Below are 20,486 nucleotides of genomic sequence, written 5' to 3' on the forward strand. Positions count from 1 at the left end.
GTCTGCACTGGGATCGTAAATAGGAAGTTGTTCTTGCTCGGATAGGACACAGTCAATTTGACACATTCTTTTTGTGTGTGTGTCCTGTGACACTATTTTATCCATTAGGCATATTTTAATTGACTGAACAAATTTTAATGATATGTGTTTTACCACTTTTAACCATCTCTGAGCGATGTCTGAGCCTTATTCACTCGGTCAGATTTTATCTGACAATGACAACTTGTCAGCTATTTTTAAATTTTTACATGTTAATTTGTATACATGTATTTAAAATATTGAATTATTACATATACTGCCTTTTATCCTTTTACTTATATAATCATCTGATGCGATAACCTCTTTCAGAGGTTACCAGAATTTATTTTTAACCCTCTTTCAACTTGTCTTGGCATATAAAACGCTGCTAATGTGACAACAAATCACAAACCTAACATAACCTAACCTAAATCTGTATCATTAATAAACTTAGACATTACCTACATAAATATAATAATAATATTTATTAATTATATTGATGTGGGTATTTCAAGTTGCATGAGAAATAAAAGAGAAGAAATAGCATGAGAAATGAGTAGAGTCTTCGAACACAGAATGAAGTTAATGAATAAAGAAGATATATTTAAAAATTGTAAAGAATATCTGGATGACCTACATGGGAAAGTAAGGGAAGTGTAAAGGTTGAGGAAAGAATCAGTTGAAAAGGATTCAGTGGGAATGTCAATAATGAAAGCTGAAGTGATTAAAGCAGCGAAAGATGAAAGCATATACAGGGGAGACAAAGAAGTAGGAACTGCACATACTGATGGCTGAGATACTGGATGAAATTGGAGTCATGTGCACTTCTTTTCAACTCCTAATAAGATATGATTAAAGAGGCCTGTGCGCTCTGGATTCATTATTAATATCGAAGTAATGTGCCACAGTAATTAGATGTTAATCCTAATAAGATATAACATAAAATATATGCACTCCTTTCCATGATTCATCATTTATATATGATAAAAAGCACTTCTAAACTTATATTGTCACTAACTACTGTATAAATTTAGGTACTCCATACTATATAAGTTGATAAGTGGTATACTCCATACTATATAAGTTTATAAGTGATATACACCTAATTCTGTTTTTGCACGAACTTTTTTTACACGAATTTGATTTAACACGAATTCAAAATAAAAATTTCATTCTCTTTTTACGCGAGTCATTTTGATTTAACACGATTTCAATTAATTTTTTTTGCCTAAATTCTAAGAAAATTTTTTTTTAATTTGTGGCATATTAGTATCATTTCTATTTTACACGCACCAATAGATTGGATAACAGCTAGTGTGTGCGTTTTGAAACGCGTGCTTTTGTTTACCAATGTGTACGTCTAGATATTTATGAATCGTCAACGTTTTTATTGAATTTGGTGCACATCTACGGTATTCGTGCATTGTATCTTCGGAAGACATTTAGTAGTACGCTCTATTTCAAAGTGAAAGAATCTTTAGTGAAATTTGTGCACATAAAAATTTATTAATTTTGCCGATAGTCAATAAATTGTAAGTTTACAAATTTTTCATACCTTTTTTTATTAATTATAACTGAGATATTTTTCGGTAGCCCTTATATAATGTCGAATAATTCGCCTATTACCAAAATGAAAAGGAAATCGATTTCTTTGGAACTTAAAATTCAAATTTTAGATCGTCTTGCAACTGGACAAGGGGCTACGTCTGTAGGAAAGCATTTTGGTGTACATGAAGCTACCGTAAGAACTATTAAGAAAAATGAAGCTGCAATTAGGAAGTCGGTATGTTCTGGAACAAAAGTAAGTGTTAATTCATCATCATATACAAGAGATATTGTCAAGGAAAAAATGGAAAAGGCTCTGGTAATATGGATAGAAGACCAGTCACAAAAAAAAGTACCAGTAGATGGAAATGCCATCAAGCAAACAGCACTAAGAATTTACAGACAGATTAAAGAAAAGGAGCCAAGCACTTCATCTCAATTAAACAGAAAGTATGAATTTTCTGCGAGTACAGGTTGGATGACAGGGTTTCTTAAAAGGAATACTCTTCATAATATAAAAATTAAAGGTGAAACTGCATCTGCAAATGAATTGGCTGCTAAAGTATTCCCGCAGGAACTTGCAAAATTATTGAAGATGGAGGATACACTCCTGATCAAGTGTGGAATGCAGATGAAACTGGTTTCTTCTGGAAACGAATGCCGAACAGAACGTATGTAGCCAAATCGCAGAAAACTGCTGGTGGTTTTAAGGTAGCTAAGGATCGTGTGACCTTATTATTTTCCTCTAACGCTTCAGGAGATCGTATGTTGAAACCACTGCTGGTAAATCAAGCCCTAAACCCACGTTCAATGAAAGGTGTAGATATCAATAAACTGCCTGTTAACTGGATGGCAAACAAGAAGGCCTGGGTGACTACTGCTATCTTTATAGAATGGTTCAACAAATGTTTCGTCCCAGAAGTCAGACGTTATATGAATTTGAAAGGTCTCGAATTTAAAGTTCTTCTGATTCGTGATAATGCACCCAGCCATCCTGTCTTGGAACACCCAAACGTACAAATTTTTTTTCTGCCACCTAATACTACATCTTTGATACAACCGGTAGACCAAGGTATAATTGCGACAATTAAAACATACTACCTAAAATGAACATTCCGACACGTTTTGGACAAACTGAATGATGAAACACTAACAGTCATTGATGTGTGGAAGAAATTCTCAATTATGGATTGTATCAATCAAGTTGGATTAGCGTTAACTGAATTAAAACCAGCAACTTTAAATGCGTGTTGGAAAGCGGTTTGGCCACAATGTGTAAAAAGCAAAGATTCCATCATCCTTAATACGACCGCATTTCCCAACATCATTACAATGACACACAAAATTGGTGGAGAAGGATTCGATGATCTATTGTTTGAAGATATTGAGGAATTGTTAACCGACAAAGCCCTAAACGAAGATGAAATATTAGAGATTGTCCTTGGGACTCCTTATCCCACAGAACGTAGTGATAATGAAGAAAATGATCCTGTTCTAAATGCAGATTTAATAAAAGAAGGTCTGGAACTGGCCAGAAAATTAGGTAATCATTTTGTCAAACATGACCCTAATGAGGAACGCGCTGAGAAGTTTCAACGTGAACTGAAATCGTTGACAGCCTCTTACAGAGAATTATATAACGGCCTAACCAAAACACGAACACAACGATTAATAACTGAATTCGTTCGTAAAACCGGTGAAACATCAGCACCAGAGGAGACTCGTGCTGATTTTGCTCAAGAGATCACAGAAAGAATTTCATTAATAGAGGAAGAAGACGATGTCCACAACATTTCTAGTGATAGCAGTGATATTCCAGTCGTACACAAACGTATGCGCCGTTTATTATCAGAAAGTGAAAATGAATAAAATTTTGTTATGTGTAAAACAGATTTTTTTTTGTTCATGAAGAATTCATTTCATATGCATACAAATTTACTTTAATACATTTTCATTACATATTATTACATGTGCATTTTGTTGAAATAAAATAATAAGCTTAAAAAGAATATTTTTATGTGTTTTTTTTTAAATTATTTTTACTGATTTTTTAGATCCGGAACCAATCTTCTTTTCTTCCATAAATACAATGTATTTTTTTACACGAATTTTTTTTACACGTATTTTTCAGGAACGTATCTATCGTGTAAAAACAGAATTAGGTGTACTCCATACTATATAAGTTTATAAGTGTAAATGTGTGTAAGTGTGTTTAGGGTCAAGCGGCACCAGGGGTTTCCCCCATCTCCACGTAGTTTACGTTGTGGTGTGTTACAGTACGCTGTAAATGCCAGAGATTTAAAAGTGTGTGGGTCTTGGATCGTTTAATGTCATGTACCATTGTTCTTCTGATCATTTAGCCGCTAAACCCCAATTGGGGCCCAATGTTGCCCCACTTATGCCCCGTGGAGGCAGACCAGGAACCCAGTAGCTTATATGCACTCTGGCAGGTCCTGCCACCTAATTTCCTGAGATTTCGGTGGCTAGAACCTTAAAAAAAAAAAAAAAAAAAAAAAAAAAATCGGGAGCACTTAAGTTTAGAAAAGCCAGGAGAGGTTGATGTGATTCAGTTTTCAGTTTAGAAATTGTTGATTTTGATTAGTTATGTGTTGGGTTTATGCTGGCGTATTAGTCAGAGTAGGGGGAAGAGACTGAAGACTGGGGGGAAAGACAGAAGTATGGGGTCGATAGGGAAGGCAACCCCAGATGGTCAGTAAGGCATGCCCATGCCTCACCAGGCAAAATATATGGGGTGGTAGGGGGGAGGAGGAAACAGGAAGACCATCTTCTCCTCCCCCCTGCCAGGGATAGGAAAAAAAAGGTACCAGGCAAGGGAACTGGTAGAGATCGCCATTTGGCTACATGGCAGTGAGGCTGTATCAGTCGTAGTGTAGTCATAAGTCTGGTAGTAGAGTCACTCGTGGGATAGTGTCCCGTCCAAGGTGAATGTCTTTGTTTTGGTTCTCTATCTTCATTCAGTATATTTGTCAGTTTCACTTAGGTCTCTTATTTGTTGGTACATAGGCAGGGTTTCTTGGTAGACAGCTAGTAGCTTCCACATAATTTTCATTCTGGGGTGTGTCCTAAAGGATGTTTTGATTTGTTATCTGGCTGGTCGTCTTTCACTCCTGGTGTATTGCATATAGTGTTCTCCTTCTTGAGAAGAGTTCTTGAGCGAAGTTGGTCAGGGCTCTGTATTCCTCCTCTGAATCCAGTAGGTGAAACTCTTGCCCTCTGGGGAGGTATCTTATACTCGTGATTAGAATGCACCTGAGATCCTCATATTACGGACAGTCGTACATGAGGTGTTCCCAGGTTTCGATCTCTCCACATGTACAGCATGGGTCCTCTACAAGGGCGAAGTCCATTAACTTTGCGTTAAAGGGGCCGTGTCCAGTTAGCAAGTATGTTGTTTGCAACCCCGGAAAGAACCAAGTAGGCGATTTTGGATAGATTTTTTCAAATTGCGGTAAGAACTTGTGGGTGATTGCTCCTTTGGTTGTTTCTGCCCACCTGTCCTGCCACACCTGCAGCAGGTGAGACTGAAGCCGGATCTTTTCTGCCTTATGGTTGTTTGTTGGGTCTATTGTAAATTCAAAGAAAGTGGTGGTTATTCCCTTAGATAAGTAGTAGAGGAGTCCTGTTCTTTCGATTTCAAGATCAAGTGGAAGTACTGCTGCTATCACCTGAAGCGCTGGGTTACTCACCGTTCTGCAGGCATGGGTGGTAGTGAGGAGGATGGTGCATTGAATTGCATCCAGGGTTCTCTTATTTACGACCAAGACAGTTTTGTCATACCAGATTGCTGAAGCGTATGCAATTATTGGGAGGAAGGTTGTCTTGTAGTATAAGGCTAGGGTACGCTTTTTGAGACCCCAGTCTCGCCTTGTGACCCTAGCTACCATGGCAGAGTAGTTTCTGATCTTTTGTCTTAGGAATTTGAGATGAGAAGGATAAGTTATTGTCTAGTATGACATCCATGTGTTTTAGTTGATTAGCAAACTTGATAGTTGTCCCATCAATCTTAATCTGGGGTGGTCATCTCAGTTGCAGGGTTCCTTTGAGCAGTGCCGACAATGTCTTTGTCGGTGAAATTGTTAAGAAATTCTTCTTGGCCCACTGTTGGAGTATCTGCAGGGCTTGATTAGCTAGGATTTCCAATTGGGCTCTGGAGTTTACTTGCACTGTCAAAATCAGGTCATCTGCAAAGGCCTGCACCCCCACTGCGCCTAGGTCCATTCTCAAGAATTCATCAAATACCAAGTTCCAGAGGAGTGGGCCCAATACAGATCCCTGTGGACATCCTCTGTGTACTGTTCTTGCGATCTTTTTGTATGGAGTGTTTATCTCAATTTTTCTTTGTGAGAGATAGGTTTCTATGACTTTATAGAGGTTGATGGGTACTTTAGCTTTCCTGAGTCTGCCCAAGATGCCCCGCCACCAGAGTGAGTCAAACGCCCCGCCACCAGAGTGAGTCGAATGCCCCGCCACCAGAGTGAATTGAACGCCCCGGAAAAATCACTCGCTATTACGAGGAAATATTTGTTGTCACATTCTTTGACCTTGTTAGTTAGGTTTCTGAGGGCTTCTGTTGTGGAGGATCCCGGTTTAAATCCAAACTGATTCCCAGCTAGGAGGCCAGCTGTTTCGTAGTGTTGGAGGATTCGTTTGTGCAGTAGCCTTTCAAATAATTTGCTAACTACTGAAAGAAGTGCGATGGGCCTGTAGGATTTCGAGCACTCTGATTTCTTAGTCGGACTCTTGATGATATGTTTATAAGTGATATACTCCATTCTATATACAGGTGACCCCTGCTTAATGCTGATAATTTGTTCCGGAAAAACAGAGTGCTAAGTGAGCACTGCATTCCCATAAGGTAAAATATATATTTGTGAGTTGCGGTCGGTGCAATAGGATATTTCCTAATCAATAATAAACGGTTTCCCTCAGCATGAATTGTTGAGGAGGCTTCCATCCTGCAGTGGGTTGATAATGGCTGCACTTTACTTTTTTTTTTTTTTTAATAAACGGTAGTGAAAATATGCACAAATGTCAGTCAAAATATTTAATATTCAAATATTTGTACATATAAAATATTCTGCATTATACACATATATAATTATGTGCTAACTACTTATGTATCAAAATTAAACTTAAAATTCCAATTAAAATCATGAATTTAATTGATCATGATTTAATTGATCTAAACTGATTTTAATTGATTTAATTTAATTGATGAATTTAATCATGAAAAATGTGTTGATTTTTGGTTGCACTTCGACCCTCTTCCTGGTAAACTAAAAGGGGTTTTAATTTTAAATTCCCCACAGCGTTACCACCCAACAGTAACGTCAACTGATCCTTCGCCACTTTGAAACCAGGCATGTTTTTTCCTTCTTTCAATATGAAACTTCTTTTAGGCATTCGTTTCCAAAAAAGACCTGCTTCATCTGTGTTAAAATCTTGTTGAGAAGTATAACACTAATACCCTCTTCAATAATTTTAAAAAGTTCTTTTTTGAAAGTTTTGGCTTCTCCCTGGATTTTAAATCTATTCAACCAGCTCTTACTAGTTTTAAATGAGTCCACATTTTTTTTTTTTTTTTTTTAGGTGAGTTTTCTTATGCCAAAAATGCAATCTGTAAAAGAGCATTATAGTGATTTGTGACATTGTTATAGTCAGTTATAATATAAGAACAGCGTTATAGCGAATCAGTGTAAAGTGAACCGCATTATAATGAGGGCCTGCTGTAAGTTTATAAGTAATATGTTCCATAAGTATAAGTTTAAAAGTGATTTTATCATTTACAGGTAGTTCTCGACTTTACGAGTTAATTCATTCCTAGCGCGTGCTCGTAAAGTGAAAACTCATAAAGCTGGAATTAAATCCCATAGACATGTTAAAAATGGGAGTTACGTACTCATCAATGAAATTAGTTAACTAATTAATTTGTTTAAACAATGATTGATTTATCCAAAGAAATTAAAACGTAGCCTGTAAAATCAAGCAAATTATAATAATAAAGAAATTATTTATGACTTACAGATGTTAAAGAATGTCTATTCTTCGTCATCACCATCATCAACTAAATGCCCACTCATTTATTATTGGCTCAGAACTCATTGGTTTGTTGCACAAGGAGTTGTCTTCTTCAGAAATGCTTCAAGAGGTGTTTGTTTCCAAGATAATCTTCTATTTTCTTTATAAATTTCAATAGATGCATAAGCATTTTTTAACGGAATGTACAAATTGCAACTAACATGATTTGTGTGGAGTAATAAGTTTACGAAGCTTAAAAAACAAAAAGGAATGAAGAGAAGATTCTGAAAATTTATTTATGGTTTTTATACAATTGAAAATTTCAGTAAAGGGGAAACACATTTCTCCATAATAATGCAAAAAAACCACACAATTTCAGCTATCGGTATTTCCACAAATGCAATAACATTGAATTTACTACCTGTTTATAATTGCTTGCAGTAACAGAAAAGCCCAATAAACCGGAAAGTGCAAAATTGTTTTTATCGTTTTATGGTTGTGACCTCCAGAAATGTGCTTTACAAAAATGTCACAGAGGCGTTCAAAATTGGTTCGTATAACAGAACATATGATATTTAACGATGAAAGTGTAGTGAATTTTAGTGGTTTGAATTGGTAACTAATATAATTTGCACTATAAAAATGACTTTTTAGGAGTTATATAGCGAAAATTTGAATTTCCGAGATCATGGAACGAATTACCAAAAAAACAATATGTTATTGGGCTGACAATACGATATTTTCACGATACAGTGGTGTCTCTGGAACAGATTAATATCGTAAAGCTGGTACACTGTATTGTATTGCTGCGTGCTTGGCTTGAAATGCAATATTTATGAATGTTTAACATAAATTTTTTGCAATTAATGTTCATATTTTTGATTTTGTTTATACTTGATACTTTGGAAAAAAAAAAAAAAAAAAACTCGTAAAGTGAAAACTTGTAAAGCGAGAACTGCCTGTATACTTGACAAACCGTGGAAAGGAGTGCATCTTTTCCAGGAGATTCAAAAACTGAGTTTGAATTATTTCATGTAATTTTAGTTTTTTTTCACTTTTTAACAAACTGTATGGTCGGAAGGTGAATTTGAAAAAAATAAGCTTAGCCTATTATATATTAAGAATGTTCCAAAATTCTTACTGGGTTTCTCAGTTAATTTTTGTTTGTCATGTGAGTCTCAATTCCTTGGATTCAAAAGTGCTCTATATTAATAAATCTTTTGACAAATGCATTCTTTTACATAACATTTAAGGGATTACAAGGGTTGTTCTTATTTTGTGCTTGTTACTTGTTTAACTGTATGTTTCACATTGAAATAGATGAAATAATAACCCAAGTCAGTTTGTTATTTTTAGTGATTTTCATTAGTTTATAATATTATTACCAAAAATGGCAAATGCCAAGTTTTAACTTTGAAAGAAAAAAGATGTCTAATATTTTTTTTTTGTAGGTAAGTGTACCAGTCAGGTGGATGTGGAAGAGCTTTGTAGATATCATAATTTTCTCAGAGAACAGTACAGTTGTACTTTGTATGATTCTCGATGCCTTGTGTTTGGTACAGGCTCTGCACTCGATATCAGAGCATATTCTAGAAATTCTTCAGATGACAATAGCACCTCATTATTAACTAATGTTCCTTTTGTTCGAGATACACCAAGAACTGAAGATTTTGATGCAAATAAGGATTCCCCAGTTGTGAATAATGAGTTAGTGCCAAAGAACATAGAATGTTCAGAGGACAAAGATAGTGGTGTGTATGAACAATTAAGCTCTTTTATAGAACAGGACAGCATAGACCATGACAACACTGAGGAAAGAAAAACATTGGAAACTTCTGTACATTTAAATGGTTCTTCACTGTCACAGGATGGAAAAAGCTTGCTGTATGCAAATATTTTAGTAACTCCATTTGACAGTGCTTCGGGAGATGGACAAGTGGCTAGGGATTGTAGCCTTACTAGTATATGTAGCACAAACAGTTCTGATAGCCCCATAGTAGAAGGAAATAATAATTCTCCTTCTTGTTCTAAAAAATTGACTCTGTCTGTAATTAAATCTCAGAGTATACACTGTATATTATACCCAGGTGTGGATGACTGTGATAATTTAGAACCAGATCTTTTTGAATTTGTGTCCTCATTATTTTGGGTTTTGGAATCAAAACGCCTTGATCGCTCATTTGAGAAACAGGATAAACTACCTCTTCTTACTGCTCCTTTTGAGAAAAAAGACTTTGTAGGATTAGACAAAGATACAAGGTAATAACTTTATTTACATCTTTGAAATGATCGATTATATTTATTTTTAATTTATTACTTGCTATCTCATTGGGAACAAAAAAGCAAGCCATATTTATATATTTTCCTTATGAGCCGTAAATCTCAATGTTAACTTATTTGTGCACAAAAAATACATTGTGTTTATATATACATTATGATTTGTTGCCCATGGCATCTGTAATATATTTGAGTTCCAACCTTCTGTTTTTCATAATGCTTAATGATTAAATAACAGTGATGCTAATAAGGCTTCCAAAACTTGTGTCAGAAGTATGTGCTGTGTTTAGTATCTTATAAAATAAGGAGCTTTGTCTGTGATCAAGAAATGCACTGTTGAAGCAGCAAGAAGTTTGTGAAAAACTTAAAAATTTGTATAAGCTGTTAAAAAAATTATAAATAAAATAAGATTTTTGGAAAAAAGTTCACAAAATCTTTGTGTATTTCAAAGGTTACAACTAAATTCATAAAAATTTTATCTTAAAACTTTCTTCATAAACTCTTTGAAGCATACTCATAATATTCTGTTTATATATAAATAGTGGAAATTTTTGTTAAAGTAAAGGAAAAGTAAAAGAAAATGAGTGAAAATAAAAAGCAGTTCAATGTTGCCTTTGAACAAAAGGCGGTTCAAAGGCAAGAAAAATGAGCGAATGTTTCAGTGATGTCATATCTGGTAGCAAGGCTTCAAAAGCAAGATGTGACAAATAGAATATTCAAAAGTAGTTTTTGGTAGAAAGGTACTGTATATTCTTGCATATAAGTAATTTTTTTTTTTTTTTATAACTTTTTAAAATTTATATTTCATGGTATATTCACAGTAAAAGTCAACCTCTTTTTTTACCATCTTTCATATCTCTTTTAGTGATACATTCCAATAAAATCTTTATTAAGAACCTCTGTCTATTTAATAATTCGATTATTTCTGCTTTTTCTTTCGAATGGTTGCATTATGTCATTTTGTTAATACTGCACAAGTAAACTGAATAAATTAATAAGCAGAGTACTAGTAGTAATCAAGGCGTGTGATGCAAGAAAACAAGCTTATGCAGCATCAGCCAAAAAAAAAAAACATTCCCTCTAAACGTTTGTCCAGTTCCTCCTTGAATTAATTTAAGCTATCAACTTCCACAACGACAGATGGAAGTTTGTTCCAGCAATCAACTACCTGCTGGCTAAAGGCAAATTTCCGCACATCTATTCTACAACCGTCTTTCCTCAATTTCAGTTTATGCCCCCCTCAGGTTTGTAATCTGACCAAGATGAAGAATCCCATCAGAATTGAACATGCTCAACCCATTCAAGGCCTTATACACCTCAATCAGATTACCTCGCAGTTGCCTAGTCTCTAGACTCTGCAATTTACAGGACTTCAAGCCTTTCTGCCTAAGACCACCCTTACATTCCCCTCACCAATCTTGTTGCCCTTCTCTGTACTCGCTCAAGCAACTCTACATCCTTTCTAAAATGAGGCCTCCAGACCTGTACACAGTACTCAAGGTGTGGCCTGACCATTGATTATTGCATTACAAGGGGATAATCACCTCCTTATCCCTGCTTGCAAAATTCCAGGATATCATTGACAAGATCCCATGACCTACTCTGAGCTTGTCTGCACTGCTCAGAAACTTCATATCTGACTGCACAATTACCCCCCCCAAGGTCCCTTTCATTCTCCGCTACCCCGAGTGTAACACCACCACACTTTGTACATTTCTCTGGGCTTACTGCTAACCATATGCACTACTTTACATATGTCAATGTTAAACTTCAATTGCCAATTCTCAGCCCATTTGCAATAGCACACTGCCATTACTGTCATTAACAACCTTTGTATCATCTGCAGTCTTTGACATTAAACCCGATATAGATTCATCAATATCATTGATAAATATACAAAACAACACCAGGCCCAACGCCAAAACCTGGGGAACTCCACTAATAACTTAGTCCACGAAGAGCAGCATCTATTGATTACCACTCTGTCTTCTCCCACTCAGCCAACCTTTTATCCATTGTAGCAACTTACCCTTAATACAATACTGCTCCAATTTGTACAGTTCTTCCATGCACAACAGTTTTAAAAGCTTTCCTGAAATCCAAGTATATGATATCAAAATTATTTTTTGCATCTAGTTCCTTTGTAACCACATCATAATATTCAATCAAATTGGTCAGATAAGACTTTCCCTTAACAAACCCATTCTCTGTCTGAATTATTGCTGCAGTCTTGTCTAGATGATCCTGCAATGCATCTTTAACCAGTGACTCCATTATTTTACCCAGATCAGAAGTTAAACTAACTGGTCTATAATTAATCATGTCACCCTTCAATCCCCCTTTGTGAATTGGGGATGCATTTGCACATCTCCAGTCCATGGGGACTTCCCCTGAGTCCAAGGATGCTCTCATAATTATGGCTAAGGGTTTGCTTAGTACCTTTGCCGCCTCCTTTAATATAACTGGATAGATCCCATCCATCCTAGGTAACTTTCTTATGTTTAATTTCAACAATTTCTTCTCCACTCTGTTCTAAGTTATTACAAAATCATTAAGCACCCTGTTACAATTTGATAAACTTCTGGCATCATCCTTAAATAATAACTCCTCATGTGTGAATGTAGATGCAAAATACTCACTCAGTTTGTTTGCTATCTGAGCAGGATCATCAACAGTCTAACCATCCATATCAAGTGGACCAATCTGATTCATCTTCTTCCTTCTACAGTTTATATAACTCAAGGAGTCTATGCTGTTTTTCTTAATTTCCCGTAATCTGCCTTCACTTGCCTGCTTCCTTTGTGACTTGATTACAGACTGACTTATAACTATTATAGGCTTCTGTATCGCCTGATAATTTATATGCATCCCATGCATTTTTCTTTCCTACCACGAGTCTCATTAGTTTTCCTGACATCCATTTAGGCCTAAGCCTTGAATAGTATTTCTTAATTGGTATGAAAAGCCTAGTAGCTTCCACAATTATTTCTGTTAATGCTTTCCATTTAGAATTTTCTGCCAGTAACATCAGTTGGTCCCACTGTATACAATTTAAAAACTGTCTGAGATTGCTGTAGTCACCTTTATGGAAGTCAAAACCCTTTCCTTTACCCTTGATGGTAGTAATAGCTTTAAGTAAATCCCACATCAGTACACTGTGATCACTGCCACCCAGTGGTTCCTTTATCTGCAAATTCTTAATGCATGAATAATCACTGCTGATAACCAGACCAAGAGTATTACTCTGTCTGGTTACCTCTTTAACATGTTGCTGTAGAAAACAATCATTCCAGTAAATCCACAAAAGTCTTGCTAGTGTGCGAGTGACCATTCCACAAGTTCAAAGGATTGAGAGGGGTGTATTGGGTATGATGGGAGGTGGTTTACTAAGCTTGGCAATACAAGAGCTATAATCAAAATAGAAGGCTAGTAAATCAGCTTGTCTTTAGTTGAAGTTGCAATGGAACTATCATTGCAGAACAGGAGAGGGAGTATTGATGGTCAGAAGTTTCAGCTTTGGCAAGTGATCAGAATGCTCAACTGTAATTTGGATTAGAAGCAGCCTTTCTATTCTTAGCCTGTTCAAGGTCTAGTTTGGACTATTAATAGCTATTTTACATTGTTGTGAGGTTTAATGTAAGCAGAAAATGAAGCTGAAGATTTGCATATAAGCCATTTGTGATAAGCTACATTCTTGTCTTGAACAGCCTTAGCACATTTATTGGAAAACCAAGGTTTAGATAAAGGATGAGGTTTTATTGTAGAATGTGGAATAAAGGATTTCATACCTACATGAATAATCACTGACAATTTAAGAATAATTTCACTGACAGTCTGAAAAAACACTGTAATCAAAAGATTTAAAACAGTAATCCAGCAAAGAAAAAGAAGAATGGAAATCATGCAGTATGTCCCATTTCATATTCCTTTAATGCCAAAAAACATGCCGAGAATGGACATTGAGAGAAAGACTCCATCAGAGAAAATACCATCACTAAGTTGCAATTTGAAGTATGTAGAGGACCACTAACATTGACTATGTACTTAGAAGGATTGTTGTTAATGACTTTTTAGATATTATTTAAGTCACTGGTGAAGACCAGATTGGGAATAATCCTGCACCTATTCTCAGTGACATGATTCATATAGCAGTTTTCAAGTCAATTCAGAAAATTTATTTTACAGGTTGAGTTGCCAGTCCACAACTTCAATTCAATAAGTGTTAAATTCAGTTGCACCAGAACAAGACACTCAGACTTACTCACCCATTCTAGTTTCATATAGAGCTTTTATCATAATCATTGCTATCATGCAGTTTATAGTACACTTCACTCTCAACTTTCCTTAACCATGAAATATGTCAGGGAGACACCCGCCTCATTTAACAGTATTGTATCAGCATCTGTAGACCTAACTAGTACCTTGAATTCATCCATTTTACATATATAAACAGTTTAAGCTCTGTATTTTTTTGTTATCCCTGATATATTCTATGTGCATTGCTTCTGTCACATCTTTCAGGTACATATATTTTCAGTTGCCTTAATAAATAGAAAATAACCAATCTAGTTATATGATGAAATTGTAAAACAGTTGGATGCAGTAAGACCTTAACCACTTCAGTAAAACTTTTGATGCAGTTCCCCATATAAACTATTAAAAAGGCTATTTATAAACTGGATATGTATTTCAATATTATATTAGCATTAGTAGAGGCATACGATGCAAGAAAGCAAGCTTATGCAGCATCAGCCAAAACAAAAAACAAAAAAAAAACATCCAGTTTTAACCCTCCATTCATTCCAAACGCCTGTCCAGCTCAGCCTTAAATTTATTTAGGCTATCAACTTCCACAACAAAAGATGGAAGTCTATTCCACTAATCAACTACCCACTGCCTAAAGGAAAATTTCTGTACATCTATTCTACAACTGTCTTTCCTCAGTTTAAATCTGTGCCCCCTTGGGATCTTAACCTGAGCAAGATTAAGAATCCCATCAGCATTCAGCTTGCTGAACCCATTCAAGGCCTTATACACCTCAGTTAGATCACCTCACAGGTGCCTACTCTCTCCAGGTGCTGCAATTTGCAGAACTTAAGCCTTTCTTGGTAAGAGCACCCCTTTGTTCCCCTCACCAATCTTGTTGCCCTTATTTGTACTCATTCTAGCAACTCTACATACTTGCTAAAATGAGGCAATCAGACCTGTACACAGTACTTTAGGTGTGACCTGACCATTGCCTTATATAACAGAATAATCACCTCCCTCTCTAATGCTCCTAAAAACTAAATAATAAACAAACAAACCTTCCTGTCCCTGCTAGCAAAATTCTTATATATCATTGACAAAACTCCATGACCTGCCCTGGCAGCCCCTCTGCACTGCTCAGCAAACTTCATATTTGACTGCACAATTACCCCCCCGGGTCTTTTTCACTTTCCACTTAACTGAGTGTAGTACCACGCTGTTGGTACGTTTCTCTTGGGTTATTGCTACCCATATGCAGTACTTTGAATTTGTCAATGCTAAACTTCAGTTACCACTTTTCAGCCCATTTGCCCAACTTATCTAGATCCAGTTGGAGTAGCAAACTGTCTTTACTGTCGTTAAAAACCCTGCCAACCTTTGTATCATCTGCAAACTTGAACATTAAACCTGATATACCTTTGTCAATATCATTGAAAAATATTCGAAACAACAATGGGCCCAACACCGAATCCTAGGGAACTCTACTAATAACATTTGTCCACAAAGAGCAGTGTCCATTGATTACTACTCTCTGTCGTCTCTCACTCAACCATCACTTTATCCATTGTAGCAACTTACCCTTAATGCCATACCTCTCCCATGTGTACAGTAGTCTTCCATGTGCAACAGTATCAAAATCTTTCCTGAAATCCAAGTATATGATATCAAAATTATTTTTGGCATTCAGTTCCTTTGTGACCACATCATAGTATCCAATCAAATTGGTCAGACAAGACCTCCCTTTAACAAACCCATGCTGTGTCTTAACTATTACTTCAGTTTTGTCTAGATGATCCTACCATGCTTCTTTAACCAGTGATTACATTATTTTCCCTGGAACACAAGTTAAACTAACAGGTTTGTAGTTACTGTGTCACCTTTTGAACCCCCTTTTTGAATTGGTGATACATTTATGCACCTCCAATCTATGGGGACCTCCCCTGGAGTCCAAGGAAGCTCTCATAATTATGGCTAAGGGTTTGCTTAATTCCTTTACTGTCTCCTTTAATATAACTGGATAGATTCCATCTTCCCCAGATGCCTTTTTTATGTTTAACTTCAACAATTTCTCTTCCACTTTGCTCTCAGTTATTAAAAAATCACTTAGCTCTCTGATAGAGTTTGATAAACGTCTGGCATTCCCCACATTGAATAACTCCTCATGTGTGAATGTAGATGCAAAATACCCACTCAGTTTATCAGCTACCTGAGCATGATCATCGATAGTCAACCCATCTATGTTAAGTGGTCCAATCTGATTCATCCCTTTCCTTCTAGAGTTTACATAAGTAAAGAACTCTTTGCTGTTTTTCTTTGGATCCTTTGCCAAGGATTTCTCGTTATCTGTCTTCGCCTGCCTAACCTCCTTTGTGACTTGATTAAAGACTAGTTTATATCTGCCATAGGCTTCTGTGCCACCTGATACTTTATATGCATTCCATACATTTTTCTTCCCTGCTACAAGCCTCATTAGTTCATCTGACATCCATTTAGGCCTAAACCCTGAACAGTATTTCTTAGTTGGAATGAAAAGCCTAGTAGCCAAAATTAAGTTCCTGAAGGCTTCCCATTTCGAATCCAACATTGGTAATATCATCAGTTGATCCCACTGTACAGAATTTAAAAACTGTCTGAAACCCCTGTAGTCACCTTTACGAATGCAAAAGCCCTTCCCTTTAGCCTTGATGGTAGTTACATCCTTAAGTAATTCCCCCATCAGTACATTGTGGTCACTGCCACCCAGTGATTCCTTTATCTGCAAATTCTTAATGCATGAATAATCACTGCTGATAACCAGATCAAGAGTATTACTCTGTCTGGTTACCTCTTTAACATGTTGCTGTAGAAAACAATCATCCAATAAATCCACAAAAGTCTTGCTAGTGTGCAAGTGACCAATCCACAAGTTCCAGTCAATATCTGGAAAGTTAAAATACTCCATTATAAGACATTCTGATTTACTGACCTACTCTATTTCTCTGTACAATTGCTCACTATACTCATCAGATTCATTAGGTCTATAACACACAGACCTACTCTCATTTTTCCTTTACCAATGCTTATGTCACACCAAACAGACTCAACATTGCATTGTCCACCAACATCAGTTGGATGCACTTCCTTAGATTTTATGCATTTCGTAACTAACAGCATAATCCCTCCTCCCTTCCTGTCCTGTCTATCCTTTCTGTACGCATTGTACTCCTCAAATTCCAATTCTGCACTGCTTATGTCTATGTGACATAAGCAGTGCAGAATTGGAACTGCTTATGTCTATGTGACATGTGCAGTGCAAGCTATGTGACACCATGTCTCTGACATCCCAACAATATCTGCCTTTGATGTCTTGACTAGCGCTTCAATTTATTAACTATACTCCTAGCATTGGTGTACATGCAAGTATACATGCACCTGTTTCTACTCTTAGTTATCCTGACACAGCCCATGTATTTATTTGTTCCACTATGACTCCCAGCAGTCCTGGAAATCTCCATTGCCTTGCTTTCCAGGATGCTGCTCATTCTAATAGAAGCAGTGCAAGAATCACTTTTGCCTATGCCTGCGGCAACTGTTAACCTTTTAGTCTGTGTATCCCCCCCCAAGCAAACAGCAGTTTTCCGACCCACCTAACACTGCCTCGATAGCATCAGCAAATATTCTTGCACCCTTTCTATTTAAGTATACACCATCTCTGTCTCTCCTTTCAACAAGTACCGACCAGGCTGAAAAAAATTCTACCCCTTGAGCCTTGCACAATCTCTCCAGGGCTGAATTGAACGACAAAGCTCTCATCATATACTTATACTCCCTGTTATGTCTGGGCAGAATTGCAGATACTTTCACATTCAATCCTAACTTGCGACTTTTTTCAACATTGACGTGTACTTGTTGAGTAAATCTGCAGATCTCTTACTCTTAATGTCATTAGTTCCGACTAGGCTTGAAATACTGAGATCCTGAGATCCTGTTAATTTTTTTTCCGGTATTCAAATACCCGTATTGATACAAAAATTCTGGTTTTTCGGTACTAATATAAAAAATAATTGTTTATGATTTAATCACATAAAGGTTATAAAATCATCTTTATGATGTGATTTTATGACCAACCAAAAATGATAAATATATACAAAAGTATACTGCAGCAGAATTTGACAAATAATTTGTCATGCAATTAGATTCCAAGACTCATTGGAACAGTTTATTGTCCATGCTTGCAAGCTTTTTTGAATTGAAATATTTTATGCAGAAAGCTTTAATTTATTTAGATTCAGTATTTATTTCTGTGAGGTTGAATTTAATTTATTATCTGCGGCTATATCTACATTAATATCTAGAAAGTTAGTGGTAGATAACTTTTTTTTGGAATACCGGTATCCCGGTTTCATAAATTAAAAATACCAAAATACCAGTATTAAGATTTTGACTGATATTGTAAGCCCTAGTTACAACGTGTACAACAATATCACCTTTTGGGCACTTAAAAGATGATATCTGCTTTATAATGTCATCAACTTTTGCCCCTGGCAGACATACCTTGGTCCTGTTCCACCTATCCTTCTTGCATAGTATATTCCCTGTCTTCCTAACAATAGAGTCACCAACAATAACTAATTCCTTTGGGACCAGTGCATTCTGCCTTGGAGATTGCCTCTGTGTTGCCTGATGCACAGGAGTGAGCTCTGCTGTTGCTGGGCAACTGAGAGTCTGATGGGGGCCCCTCTTTGAGGGGCCCATCAGGCTCTCAGCTGCCCTACATCTCAAGCTTTTGAGGTGATTTTTCCCTACACCTCAAGCTCTTATAGATGCCCATCAGAACGTTGAGTTGCCGCCTAATTTCTTGACACTATAGGCATCTAGCACCCACAAAGACATCTTCCTTGGCTAGATAATGTCCCGTTTTAGAAAGTTCATCAAAAATTTCACATTTCACACATTTTTTGAGACTGTGATGCATTATTGGAGAATTGCCCCCTTTGTTTCTCCCCCGAGTCACAGCACTCTCGCTAGTCTGTGATCTTTGCTTCACAGCTCTAGTCTGGGTCATGATTTCCATTTAAATACAATTTAATTAACAATGAAATTTAATAAGATTAATAATATTTTTGATTACTTGACAATACTATAATAAGCTAACTGATTCCTAATTGAGTGCCTCGTATCTAGTTTTACTTTATACCTTACGCTATCAGTTCAAGATATATATATGTTACGCTATTTCTTATTGACTACAATATGGCGGCTAGTTCAACAATATTGGCGCCAACACTGGGAGTCATAACTTCCAAAAATGTCTAGTTAAATTCAAAATAAGAAGCCAACGAATGATACTAAACCTATTTAATATCTCTATAAAACACAATGTAGCATGTTAATTAACAAAGAATACGGTAAAAATTAAAAATACTTATCCCTTTACAGCAGCCAAAAATCCACTGACTGTTCTCTTCTGCAATATATTTCATCACAGTTGATTGATTTCAAGAACCTTCTCAGTTCACAGTAGTCCTTTCTTAATAAAGCTTTTGCTCTATCTCTTGGCTACTGAAATCTCATTTTTCATGAGATTTCACTAGGCAAAGGTAAGGTAAGGGAAAGATTGTGATTACTGCAGCAAATCGGGAATACCAGTAAGATCCTTTTTAGATCGAGGGCTGGCAAAGAGCAGGAGACAGAGAGTAGTAATAAATGGACATTCTTCAGGGTTGAACAATGTAGCAAGTGCAGTTCTTCAGAGATTTTCAGTATTAGGCCACTCCTGTTTCTGATCTTCCTTAATGACATTAACAGCTTTTTGTTCATAAAAATTTTTTTTGAGCCAAAAATATAGAAAGTTGGTTGAAATGGGAAAGTTGCTATTAATTTGTCTGTCACTGTATTTAATAGTAAAGGTCTACTATTAAATACAGTGACAGACAGATTAATGCATGCCAATAATAAAATGATGCACACGCACTCACGTTCACTCACTCTCTCTCTCTCTCTCTCTCTCTCTCTCTCTCTCTCTCTCTCTCTCTCTCTCTCTCTCTCTCTCTCTCTCATCTCTCTCTCTCTCTCTCTCCTCTCTCTCGTGCATGCATTTAAAATTTACATCATTTGACCCACAAGACTAAGATTTCTTATCAGTATGTTGCAAGCAATTACATATACAGCATGTTCAATTATACTTGAATAGAATTCATCTACTTGTTTTCAAAAGTGCAATAATTTCATCTGTCAGCAAGATAATCTCTTCATACTGTAATTGAATGTGAGTGTTTGATAATTAGCCATCTGGAAGTTAAGTTAGTAGGTTCAGTTGCATAGCCTCTTCAAACACTATCCTAAACTACTGAAACATAATTCTGTTGATTTTTTTTTTT

At 36.2% G+C, this 20,486-nt stretch overlaps 1 protein-coding gene across 1 annotated transcript in view; it reads left to right on the forward strand.

Moving 5' to 3' along the window:
• Window positions 1–20,486, forward strand: part of brun (trafficking protein particle complex subunit brun) — a 379,016-nt gene that overhangs the window by 52,694 nt on the left and 305,836 nt on the right. Inside the window, exon 4 of the mRNA XM_090385832.1 lies at window positions 9,054–9,861. Within this exon, the coding sequence (XP_090241958.1) occupies window positions 9,054–9,861 (808 nt within the window). The remainder of the gene's footprint in view (window positions 1–9,053; window positions 9,862–20,486) is intronic.

This window comes from Mastigoproctus giganteus, chromosome 12, assembly GCF_048544385.1.
Source record: "Mastigoproctus giganteus isolate SK-2022 chromosome 12, ASM4854438v1, whole genome shotgun sequence".
NCBI classification, from domain to species: Eukaryota; Metazoa; Arthropoda; class Arachnida; order Uropygi; family Thelyphonidae; genus Mastigoproctus; species Mastigoproctus giganteus.